This window comes from Danio aesculapii, chromosome 16, assembly GCF_903798145.1.
Source record: "Danio aesculapii chromosome 16, fDanAes4.1, whole genome shotgun sequence".
In the NCBI taxonomy this organism is placed as follows: domain Eukaryota; kingdom Metazoa; phylum Chordata; class Actinopteri; order Cypriniformes; family Danionidae; genus Danio; species Danio aesculapii.
The window spans coordinates 2878896-2891999 of NC_079450.1; the positions used below are offsets into that span (position 1 = coordinate 2878896).

General features: G+C 38.5%; 1 protein-coding gene across 1 annotated transcript in view; it reads right to left on the reverse strand.

Moving 5' to 3' along the window:
- Positions 1–13104, reverse strand: part of kif13a (kinesin family member 13A) — a 121763-nt gene that overhangs the window by 37935 nt on the left and 70724 nt on the right. Inside the window, 5 exon segments of the mRNA XM_056476084.1 lie at positions 40–191; positions 2167–2340; positions 5216–5380; positions 8886–9035; positions 12082–12225. Of these exon segments, the coding sequence (XP_056332059.1) occupies positions 40–191; positions 2167–2340; positions 5216–5380; positions 8886–9035; positions 12082–12225 (785 nt within the window).

A 13104-nucleotide genomic window follows, 5' to 3' on the forward strand; every position in this document is an offset into this window, starting at 1 on the left:
CCCTCTCACACACACATACACACACACACACACACAGACCGGTCTCTGAGTGTCCTCTTCTTGTCCTGCAGTGTGTGTGTCTCCCAGATGGAGCGTCCGTTGCCGGTGTATCTGTGACCCCACACCTCTATAGCCAGAGCCCCGTCAGAGATGAACTCCAGAAACTCCTCCGTCACCTGCACCACGAAATCCTGCAGCACACACACACACACACGCACACACACGCACACACACACACAGTAATCAACAGTTGATCTGACGGATGGATTTGCATGATTTTGTCACATAAGCCAAGGATACAAGGTCAAAACTACAAAAATCTCCAGGAGGTGATGTTAAGGTATGTGTGTGTGTGTGTGTGTGTGTACACACATACACTCCACCGGCCACTTTATTAGGTACACCTGTCAAACTTCTCATTAACGCACATTTCTAATCAGCCAATCACATGGCAGCAACTCAATGCATTTAGGCATGTGGACATGGTCAAGACGATCTGCTGTAGTTCAGAGCGAGCATCAGAATGGGGAAGAAAGGGGATTTAAGTGACTTTGAACGTGGCATGGTTGTTGCTTCCAGATGGGCTGGTCTGAGTATTTCAGAAACTGCTGATCTACTGGGATTTTCATGCACAACCATCTCTAGGGTTTACAGAGAATGGTCAGACAATGAGAAAATATCCAGTGAGCGGCAGTTCTGTGGGCGCAAATGCCTTGTTGATGCCAGAGGTCAGGGGAGAATGGCCAGACTGGTTCCAGCTGATAGAAAGGGAACAGTAACTCAAATAAGCACTCGTTACAACCGAGGTCTGCAGAAGAGCATCTCTGAACACACAACACGTCCAACCTTGAGGCGGATGGGCTACAGCAGCAGAAGACCACACCGGGTGCCGCTCCTGTCAGCTAAGAACAGGAAACTGAGGCTACAATTCACACAGGCTCACCAAAACTGGCCAATAGAAGATTGGAGAAACGTTGCCTGGTCGGATGAGTCTCCATTTCTGCTGCCACATTCGGATGCTTGGGTCAGAATTTGGCATCAACAACATGAAAGCATGGATCCATCCTGCCTTGTATCAGCGGTTCAGGCTGTTGGTGGTGGTGTAATGGTGTGGGGGATATTGTCTTGGCACACTTTGGGTCCATTAGTACCAATTGAGCATCGTGTCAACACCACAGCCTACCTGAGTATTGTTGCTGACCATGTCCATCCCTTTATGACCACAGTGTCCTCATCTTCTGATGGCTACTTCCAGCAGGAAAACCCACTATGTCATAAAGCGTGAATCATCTCAGACTGGTTTCTTGAACATGACAATGGATTCACTGTACTCAAATGGCCTGCACAGTCACCGGACCTCAATCCAATAGAGCACATTTGGGATGTGGTGGAACTGGAGATTGGCATCATGGATGTGCAGCCGACAAATCTGCAGCAACTGTGTGATGCTATCATGTCAATATGGAGCAAAATCTCTGAGGGATATTTCCAGTATCTATGACATGAACGATTAAAGCAGTTCTGAAGGCAAAGAGGGACCAACCCAGTACTAGTAAGGCGTACCTAATAAAGTGGCCGGTGTGTGTACATGTTTTTGAGTAAGAGTGTGTATCTGTTTGTATGTATGTGCTCCTCTGTGTGTGTATGTGTTTGTGTGAGAGTGTGTATATGTGAGTCTATGTGGGTCTGTCTGTGTGTGTGTGTGTGTGTGTGTGTGTATATATATATATATATATATATATATATATATATATATATATATGTGTGTGTGTGTGTGTGTGTGTGTATGTGTGTGTGTGTGTGTGTGTGTATTTATGTGCGAGTGTGTGTTTGTGTGAGAGTCTGTATATGTGTGGAAAGTTGGTGCGTGAGAGAGACTGTACATGTGTGTGTGTGTTAGTGGTAATGTGTGAGTGAGCGAGTGTGTGTGTATAAATGTGTGCATATGGTTGAGTGTGTGTATGTATTGCTGTGTATGTGAGTGAGAGTGTACTTCATATATATATATATATATATATATGTGTGTGTGTGTGTGTGTGTGTGAGCGTGTGTACAGTATATTTATTATACGTGAGTAAGTGCATATGTGTGGTACATGTGTGCGGTTCTATATGTGGTCCGTGCATGTTTATGAGTGTGTGTGAGAATGTGTAAATGTGTAGTTACCCTGCAGTGGTTGAAGCTCACAGTGAACTCCTGGTCATGTGACCGTGCAGTGGGCGTGTCTGGACTAATGAGGGGCGGAGCTACAGTGGGCTCCGACTGATCCCAGAAGGAGTACTGGCAGAAGACGAAGTTGGAGAGATTGAGAGGAAGACCAGACGCCTCTTTGATCCGCACCTGACAACACACAAATCCAGCGCTTTAACATCACCATACATACATTCCTTCTCTCTGCGTATTTTTCTATCAAAAACATGTTTATTTACATCTTTACCTTTATTTTAGCAGTTTATCAAAAGAATATATTTTTAAAAATACATCTTTTAATTCATATTATATTCAAGAGTTCACACTTAGCTGATGATTAATTATAAGCTTGTTTGGCATGCTGTCCCAGGAGAGAGCCCTGAGCTCATAAGATCCTCGAGCCCGGGGCTCCCTCCCGTTGCAAGGCGAGAGGGGAGGTTGAGCTTAGGTAGATCTCGAGAACTCCCCCGCTGTAATAACCAATGAACAGCCAGTGATTGCTCTTGAGAGAGTCAATTAACTTATGTTGCATGTTTTTGGACGGTGGGAGGAAACCGGGGAACCCGGGGGAAACCCACGTGAGCTCGGGGAGAAAAACTCCGCACAGAAACGTCAGCTGGTTTGGTAAAGCCTACAACCAGAGACATTCTTGCTGTGAGGCAACAGTGCTAAGCACTGGGCCACCGTGTCACCCATCTGTAAGAAGGAGGAGTAGGGGTGGATGAGGGGAATCTTCAAAACGAAGATAGCGGTGGTACGTAACCCAGGGTATTTGTAGTCGTCTGATTGGTGCATTGAAAATTGGATAATGCAGATCTAGCCGCTAGCAATCATAAGCACGTGATCCTCTCGAAATTAGTTTATAACTAAACTTCACTTAGTATTTTGTCTTATAAGAATATTGTAAAAATAAAATTACAATATGCATTTTATTAGAAATACAGGAATATTTGAATTATAATCAAAAATTACCAAAATTAGATCTACTATTTTTTTTTTCAAATTTATTTTTATTGAACATTTTTTGTGGAAAAACATGTCAGAAAATTACAGTGAGTAAAAAGATAATATCTATCATACATGTAAACTGAATTCTGACTCCCACATCAAAAATAATAAATAAATAAAATAAAATAGTGATTAAATAAACAAACAAAAAATAAATAAAAATAAATAAAGTTAAACTAAAAATTATATTACAGGAGACGCAGTTGCGCAGTAGGTAGTGCTGTCGCCTCGGCTGGGTCAGTTGGCGGTTCTGAGTTTGCATGTTCTCCCTGTGTTGGCGTGGGTTTCCTCCGGGTGCTCTGGTTTCCCCCACAGTCCAAAGACATGCGGTACAGGTGAATTGGGTAAGCTAAAATTGTCTGTAGTGTATGAGTTTGAATGAGTGTGTGTGAATGTTTCCCAGAGATGGGTTGCAGCTGAAAGGGCATCCGCTGCGTAAAACATATGCTGGATAAGTTGGCGGTTCATTCCGCTGTGTGAATGAATGTATTAAATATATTATAAAAAGGCATATTACTTAGCTGACCGTTACCAGTTTGTGAATATTAATGGACAGCCTTCACAAATCAGCCCAGTAAAATACGGGGTGCCTCAAGGATCAGTTTTAGGCCCTTTACTGTTTACAATATACATGCTACCCCTGGGAGACATTATTAGAAGACATGGGATCAGCTTTCACTGCTATGCAGATGATACTCAATTATATATTTCAACTAAACCTGACGAGACGTCTAAACTGTCCAAGCTAACTGAGTGTATTAAAGATGTTAAAGACTGGATGACCAACAATTATCTTCTTTTAAACTCAGACAAAACAGAATTATTACTTATTGGGCCTAAATCCTGTATACAGCAGATCTCACAACTCGACCTACAATTAGAGGGATACAAAGTTAGCGTTAGCTCTACTATAAAAGATCTGGGTGTCATATTAGACAGCAATTTAACTTTAAAAATCATATTTCCCATGTCACAAAAACTGCTTTCTTTCATCTGAGAAATATCGCTAAGTTACGAAGTATGCTATCCATCTCAGATGCAGAAAAGCTAGTCCATGCTTTTATGACTTCTAGGCTGGACTACTGTAATGCACTGTTTGCTGGCTGCCCAGCATCCTCTATTAACAAACTTCAGCTAGTACAAAATGCAGCTGCCAGAGTTCTTACCAGGTCTAGAAAATTTGATCACATCACCCCAATTTTATCCTCCTTACACTGGCTGCCTGTTAAGTTTCCTATTGAATTTAAAATATTGCTTCTTACATATAAAGCTTTAAATAATCTAGCTCCTGTTTATCTAACCAAGCTTCTGTCTCGCTACAATCCAACTCGCTCTTTAAGATCTCAAAACTCAGAGCTTCTGGTAGTACCTAGAATAGCAAAGTCGAGTAAAGGAGGTCGAGCCTTCTCATTTATAGCTCCTAAACTCTGGAATAGCCTTCCTGATAACGTCCGAGGCTCAGACACACTCTCCCAATTCAAAACTAGATTAAAGACATATCTGTTTAGTAAAGCATACACTCAGTGCACCACTTAGCGGGCTTCCACACAGGTTCTGCATCTATAAAATAATATAATAAGAAAATATCAGTTTGCAACACCAAGCAGCAAAACGAGCTGTTTTTAACGTTTAAAAATGAATGGAAGTGAATGAGACGGAAGTTTCGAGCCAAAATGATTCAAATGGCTGAGCCCGCTCGTACGGGGAGAATAAGGTGAATATAATAGTACTATAATACATTACTATAATAATAATCTAATTATGATTTACTATTCACTAACTATTAATAATAACAGCAATATTTTTCACACTTTGTAATGTTAAAACAAATATCTTTTATTTTGTATGAATAGCCTTGAAACGTCTGTATTGTTAGTACGCACGTTTCATTTAAAGTTTTCTTAGCACTTTTAATTTGTTACATCTTCCAATATTAAAATGTATGTTATTGGTTACGATTAACATGTAATTAATTTGATAAAATAACAGAGGATTAAATCTGCCGCAATGGTTTTACCCTGCAGGTGAGTTTTCTGGCCATGTGGACGATCTCTCCATTGTTGTCCATGAAGTCGTATCCGCTGCTCTCACTGGAGTTTTCCGAGGAGTCGTCTCCTCCGGATAGACGTTCGGGAACAGCACCGCATACACGCAACAGCTCCACATGCAGCCGACCAGCAACCTGACCAAGATTAAAGGCACAGTGTCATTTTCTCCACTAGAGGGTGTGCATTCACAACAAACAAAGGTGTATTTTGATGATGGTGTGTGTAACTGAGGTCAAATCCACATGTATTAGGGTATTTTTTTTTTGTGCTGGGAAAAGATTAACGGCATCCAACATAAAAGTTTGTTTTGACATAATACATGTGTGTGTGCTGTGTGCATTTATATATAAATACACACTTGCATGCATATATTTGAGAATGTATAAATGTATATGATACAAATTAGGCATGACACCGTGGCTTAGTGGTTAGCTCTGTGGCCTCACAGCAAGAAGGTTGCTGGTTCAAGTCCCAGCTGGGTCAGTTGGCATATCTGTGTGGAGTTTGCATGTTCTCCCCGTGTTGGCGTGGGTTTCCTCCGGGTGCTTCGGTTTCCCCACAGTCCAAACACATGCACTAAGTGTGGTTTATTTATAAACTAATTTCGAGAGGATCACGTGCTTATGATCAACACGGCTGGCTCCTCATTAGCTCCGTAATCTGACCCATTAGATGATTACGGACGCATTATAAATAACCAGAGTTTTTCACTCCAGTTATCTTCGTCTTGAAGCTTCCCCCCATTCCACCCCTACTTCCTTCCCCTTTTGCCGATAGGGCGACACGGTGGCCCAGTGGCTAGCACTGTTGCCTCACAGCAAGAACACCGCTGGTCCAACCTCCTATCGGGCTGGTTGGTGTTTCTGTGTGGAGTTTGCATGTTCTCCCCGTGTTTGCGTGGGTTTCCCCCGGGTCCCCCGGTTTCCTCCCACCGTCCAAAAACATAAACCATAGTCAATCGACTAAACCAAATTATCACCGAAAACAACCCTAGTTTACACTTCTCACGCGGCGACAAGCAGGGGAGTCCTCGAGACCTACCTGAGCTCGAACTCCCCTCTCGCCCTTCTAACGGGAGGGAGCCCCAGGCTCGAGGATATCACGAGCTCAGGGCTCTCTCCAGGGACAGCATGCCAAATACGCTTTATTGATTATCAGCCAAGTGTGAACTCTTGAAAGGGGAATTGATCAACTAAATTGACCGTATTGTATGAGTGTGTGTGTTAATGAGTGTGTATGGGTGTTTTCCAGTACTGGGTTGCAGCTGGAAGGGCAACCACTGTGTAAAAAATGTGCTGGAATAGTTGGCAGTTATATACAATAATTTGTCTATTAACGCTTCTGAAGCGGCAGAAGCCATCATCCCACTCGTTCGACCTTTCCTGTTTGCTTGTTTTTTTTGTGGGTGTTCCGCATAGTGTGGTTGCGCAGTTCTGATTGGGCAGAACGAAAGTGTGCTCACATAATTGGCTAGTAAGATTGTCACACACAGATGCCATGCACGAATTTGCTCAGGGCGGAAGAAATTAATTAATACATATTTCATATCGAAGCCTCTTGATATCACGCTTATAACAACTGTCGTTAAGTGTCATTCACTCAGTTAAGACATTTTAAATGCAAAGATGGCATTGTTATGACAAAATGTGTCATAAATCTGTCATAAACATGATCGTCATGAAGCCATGAATTTTATAACATCATCATTAATGTTTTGACCTCAACTACAGTGGCACAAGCTGAATTTAAAGTGTTATACATATTAATGATGCTGTTTAAAAGTATTTGACAGAGTAATGACACTTTTAATGAGACGTTTTAATGACACATGTTCAGAAAAACATTCATGACACAATATAAAGTCATAAAGTACTTAAGACAGCAAAATGAATAACATTGTAGTAGTGTTTTTTGGATATTTTAATTGGAAAAATCATACATAGTGTGCCTTTATAGTCCACATCAGCTGCGATTGCTGTTTTTTTTCATATTGTGACGCAGTTCCTAGAGAAACGCAATGTGGGCAGTGGGCGTGACTTGTTTTTTCTACTGCAAGCTGATTGGATGTAGTACAATAGGCGTTTCATTACGAAAGAGGGAGAGTTATTACAGCCTAACAGACTCCTCCCCCTCACCATTTCTGTTTATTGTCAAAACTGACAGCTGGAGGGGCGTGGTTAAGTATGTTAGCCACGCCCAATACCTAAGACATACATAATCTGACAATAGACCCTTTTCACATGACGTCACGCGGTGTCCGGTTTCACTCCACGCAGTGTATCGTTACTTCCGCCTACACAGAAATCCCCATAGAGAACTCACCCAGTCAGCTGTACATTTACTACAGATACAGTTAGACTGTGACTAGGGCTGTTTTCTGTTGTCTGCATTCAGGGTGAGACGTCTGACATCTAAAAAAAAAAAAACTTACAGATCAGCTAGATTTCTGCTTGAACCAAGAAAATGGGACTTTAAACAGAGTCGATTGCTTTGTTTTGCTGTCATTACTGCAGATGAAGTTGGTGTGTATTTGTCAAATAAAGATTTCAGATGTTTACACGGGTGCTACACATTTTTTTCTGTCAGATTTAATTACATTTTTTTTGTGTGTGTCCTGAAAAATAAGTAGTAAATAAAACTGTGGGTGTTTTACTGTGGTTGGTTACAGTGGACAGCTGATTCACAAACACTATATATGTGCCATTTTTCCCTATATAGGTATTTTAATCATGAACATAAAACCTATGTCTATGTGAAATAGAATAACAATGTTGTATGTGGCTTTTAATAACCAAACAAAATCATTATGATAAATTACAATTGCAAAAATGACACCAAGAAGACTGCATTTAAATTCAGTATAATTAGATTATGAATTTATGTGTAACATTATTAATTAAAAAGTAGTACAGATATCAAATTAAGTCCACCCAAAAGGTGGCAGTAGGACATAACTCATTCATTCAAATGGAGAAACTGAAGAAAAGATGAATTGATCAATAAATAATAAATGATGAAACTCATTGCATTTATCAACGTACTTAGCAGAAGATTTAATAAAGAATTATACTCATGCTGGAACATTTACACATAACTGATAATATAAATTTATATTCAGAGCAGCATTAAGTAAAGTAAGTAGCAACATAAAGTAAAAAAATATATATTATTGAGGAAATAAACTTAAGTGAAAAGGTTGCAAACATATGCTTTCCTTGATAAACAATAGCTTGATCATATTCTTAATAACTTTAAAAATCAGTTTCAAACTCAGAAAGCAGTTCAGTAATGAAAGAAAAACATTTGGACACATGCTTAATATCAATAACAATCCTAAATCAGATCCTGCAATGTTAATATTGTCATTTGCAAATTTTCCAAAGAAGTCTCCCATTCATTCAAAGGTAAACCGGAACTAAAAATACACTGCGATGCCGATAGGGGGAAGTGAAGTGACGTCATTGTGAAAAGGGGCTATTTAACTGAAAATAAACAGGAAGTTCAGATTGTAATTAAAGATTACAAGAGCTAACTATTTGTTTTTTCTTAATGAATTAATCACCACAAAACTGGCAACGCGAGCTAACAGAATCAATATGTTTAGTTTTGACTTCATTTGTACTGTAAGATGACACTCACCTCCCCCTGCTGGCTGATGATGGGCACTGCATACTGCAGCCGGACATCATGAAATAAACACTCCAGAAAGACGTTCGCTACACCGATGAGGTTGTGATTCTCCTGGGCTTCATAGAATGGATCTCCTGCTTTATTATGAAGCCGGTTAACCTGAAGAATATACAGTAGAAGTAATTAGGCAAAAAATGATCAAGCATGATGTTACAGTATCAGCATTGCATTTATTTGATCAAAAACACAGAATTGATGCACTCAGTTGCAGTCGGGCTTGTGTATATGTAGTAAAATTAAAAAAAGAACTGAAAAAATTTTTTGAAAAAAAAACACATTAAAATAGCAGTTTTCTATGTGAATACATAATGACCTGTTACTTCTCACTGTGATGTAAAGCTGAATATTCAGCATTTATTTGATCATTAAATTGCAGTTGCACTTGCGTATCTTTTGTAAAAACAAATAAAATAAATAAATGTGGAAAAATATGAAAGCTTCAAACAGCGATTTTCTATGTGAATATATAGGGAAGTGTCATTTACTTTGATGTTCAGCATTTATTTGATCAAAATACAAAATTGATGCGCTCAGTTGCAGTTGAACTTGTGTATCTTTTGTAAAAATAATAATAATATTTAAATATAATAAATGAATAATAATTTTAAAATTGTATTTAATTTAGACTTTTTATGTATATTTTGACTTAATAATATTGAGCTAGCACGTCATAATTTCCGCTTTATGTAAATATTGACTTCATAGTTTTGACTGTTTGTCATCATTTTGAAATTGTATTTTATAACTTTGATTTAGACTTTTTGAGATAATTCAGATTTTTTTTTCATAATTACGATTATAATTAATAATAGAATTAATCATAATTCCTTATAATAAATTTAGGCTGTTTAATTTAAACATTTGTCTTAATTTTGAACTAGTATGTTATCATTTCGACTTTGTCTAATGCCAGTTTTGAGGTTTAATTTTTAAATGCCAATTTTGACTTCATATTTCATAATATTTTTACTTCTTGTAAATTTTTACTTGGTCATAATTTAGATATTTTATTTCATGTTTTTTACATTTCATTATTTTTATATTTTTAGTTAATAATTTTGACTTGGTATGTCATGATTTTGATATGTTATATATATATATATATATTCATCATTTTCAACAATCTAATTTGGACTTTTTATATGATAATTTTGAGCTAGTATGTCATATTTTCTGCTTTATGTAAATATTGACTTCATAGTTTGACTGTTTGTCATCATTTTAAAATTGTATTTTCTAACTTTGATTGAGATTTTTTGTGATAATTCAGCTTTTTTTTTTTACTTCCCAGGTTCTGCAGGTTGCGATGTCCTGAATGTCCAATGAATGTCTTCATTGCCAATCTTAAGCCAATTGTAATGGTTTATTTAGGTTCAATTTGGAATTTCCCCAACCAATCGCAGAGCCCAGGGGACCAGAGTGAGTGCTCCAACTTGCCCCCCCAGTCCGTAATTCAGATTTTTTGGATAATTATGATTATAATTAATATAATAATTAATTATAATACATGTTGGTTGTCTAATTTAAACTTATGTCATAATTTTTGAACTAGTATGTTTTGTAGTTTAATTTAATAATTAATCATTTTAATCCCAATTCTGACTTCACATTTCATCACTTTTACTTCATGTCAATCTTGACTTTTTGTCATAAATTGGATTTTTTAAATGTCAATTTTGACTTAAAGGGCACCTATGGTAAAAAATCTACTTTTCAAGCTGTTTGGACAGACATATGTGCATGTATGGTGTATAGACCGTCATATTGGGGTGATATAAGCACACCCAGTGCTTTTTTTTCAATTTAACAACATAAAAAACGGTGGACCAATTGGAGCGGTTCTCAAACCGACCGCAACTTTACGTAGGAGTGCGGTCCCCCCGCCCACCAATATTGATTGACAGGCGCGTCATCATATCCTCAGTTTGTTGATTCACGTCCGCCATTTTCAGCGTGAGTCGAAGCGATATCACCAAAGGAACACGCTAGCTCTATTTTTAGATGCAAGGCTCATTGGGCTCAACACAAGATCAATATTCTCCACATTATCGCTCTAATCGGAATTATTGGTTGTATCTTTAGGTAGGTTTGCAAACATGTGTACTTCTCACTGAGTCTACCTTATACTTCAGCCGTTTGCATTTCTCGCGATCCCAGAAGCTCCCTGTGATCTTAACTAGCATGCGTTTTAGAATTCTAAACATAGGTTTCTATCAGGGTACACTCAAGTCGACGGCTGGGCACCGCGGACCGCTGCAGAAACCTATGTTTAGAATTAAAAAATGCGTGGCGCGACGATTCGGGACACTTCATGTTTCTGCAGCCCCACAGAGAGTGTCTGGTGTGCCGTGTCGCGGCTTCGAGCGGTGCATCCGGTGCCTCAGTCAAAGTTAATTCAGTGTGCGTGGTTATTAGTTTCTGTGTACAAGCTCGGCACTTGAAACTAGCACACAGTTGGCTGTAAAACTGTACAAAGACACAAATGATTTTGTACTCTCTGCTTGGTCTGTGTCTGAGTCGTACATGTACGACTGAATGCTGATCCTCTCTCTCCTTCTCCGTCTGCCTGTCAGACTCTGTTGCAAACGCAGAGCGGGTGAGCTCATGGCCCCGCCCCCTTGTTACGTTGGGCGGGAAGCCGAAACTAATCTACATGTGAAGCAACACACCCCTAAATCAGCGAACTGTGGACACGCCCCCAACATCACACTTTTTAACACATTATAATAAAAAAATCTGAATTGTGTTTTAAACTGAAGCTAAACTGGAACACTCAGAACAACCATAATAATAATATTAAATCATAAAAAAGAGGTAAACTATGTGGCCTTTAATTTCTATATTTCTTAATTTCTATATTTTTAGTTAATAACTTTGACTTGCTATGTCATGATTTCAACTTTGCCTAATGCCAATTTTGAGGTTTTATTGAATAATTATTCATTTTAATGTCAATTTTGACTTCACGTTTCATTAAACTTTTTGTCATGAATGAGCTTTTTTAATGTCAATTTTGACTTAATAATTCTGAGCTAGTTTGACAAAATTTTGATCCAGTATGTCATGATTTTAGATTTTTATGCCTGATTTTCCCCATATAAAATAACTGCTGCTCAGTTTGTGTGTATTTCTTCCTTTCTCTCACCAGCTCCTGCGCTCCTTCTCTCCAGTCTCTGTAATGGTCTCTCATGTCCACCAGTTTGTTCTCCAGTTTCTCGATGGTCCACACTTGTGTTCCCTTGCCTTTCCGCCGCACCTGAATTGCTGGCTCGCTCACTATAGCACTGCGCTGGATTCACATTTAAGAACATATAATATAACAGCGCAAACACAATCTTACAATCACTGATTCAGCATTTTATACAGTGCTGTGCAAGAGTCCTAAGCACTTTACCAGCATTGTTGGCCTAAGACTTATATTTGCACAATATTTAATCAATCAGTCTCTTATTAAAAACAAACAAAAAGAATGGGAAATATGTACAAAAACAACAGCAAAACATTTCCTCTTCAAGAAACATCTATGTTCATGTGGCTTCCCTTGAACTGTTTTTCTCTAATTGTCCTGACATTTTCTGAAATAACGTGCTCTGTAATAATATCAGGCTTCTTTTAGCACTTTCCAGAGTTCTTCTTTAGGTTTAGAGTGTCTAATCTTTCTTTTTATGTCCAGGTGATCTCATACAGACTCTATAATATTCAGGTCTGGACACTGTGGAGGCCACTTCATGACTGTCTGTGTTTCATCAGCTGTTATCTTTCTCCCAATAGGATATCACTGCAATTAGCGGATCATTATCATGCTGAGAATTAAAACGATGAAAAAAAAACATAAAAATCCCAGAGTTTTTTTTGTGTAAATTTAAAATATTAAAGAATATTTACTTTAAAGTCTCGCTATCGTCTAAAGTGTACAGGCCCCTCCACTTCCTGTCGCAGTGCCCCTACATTGCCAGGGCCCAATGCACTCTGTCCCCATTACACCCCCCACCCCCCCTGCCACTGGGTTAGTCTAAAATTAATCTAAATGTAATCCAAAAGTAGTTGAATTACATTACTATAAAAGTAATCTAAATGTAATTCAAAAGTAGTGAAATTACATTACTATAAAATTAATCTAAATGTAATCCAAAAGTAGTTGAATTACATTACTATAAAAGTAATCTAA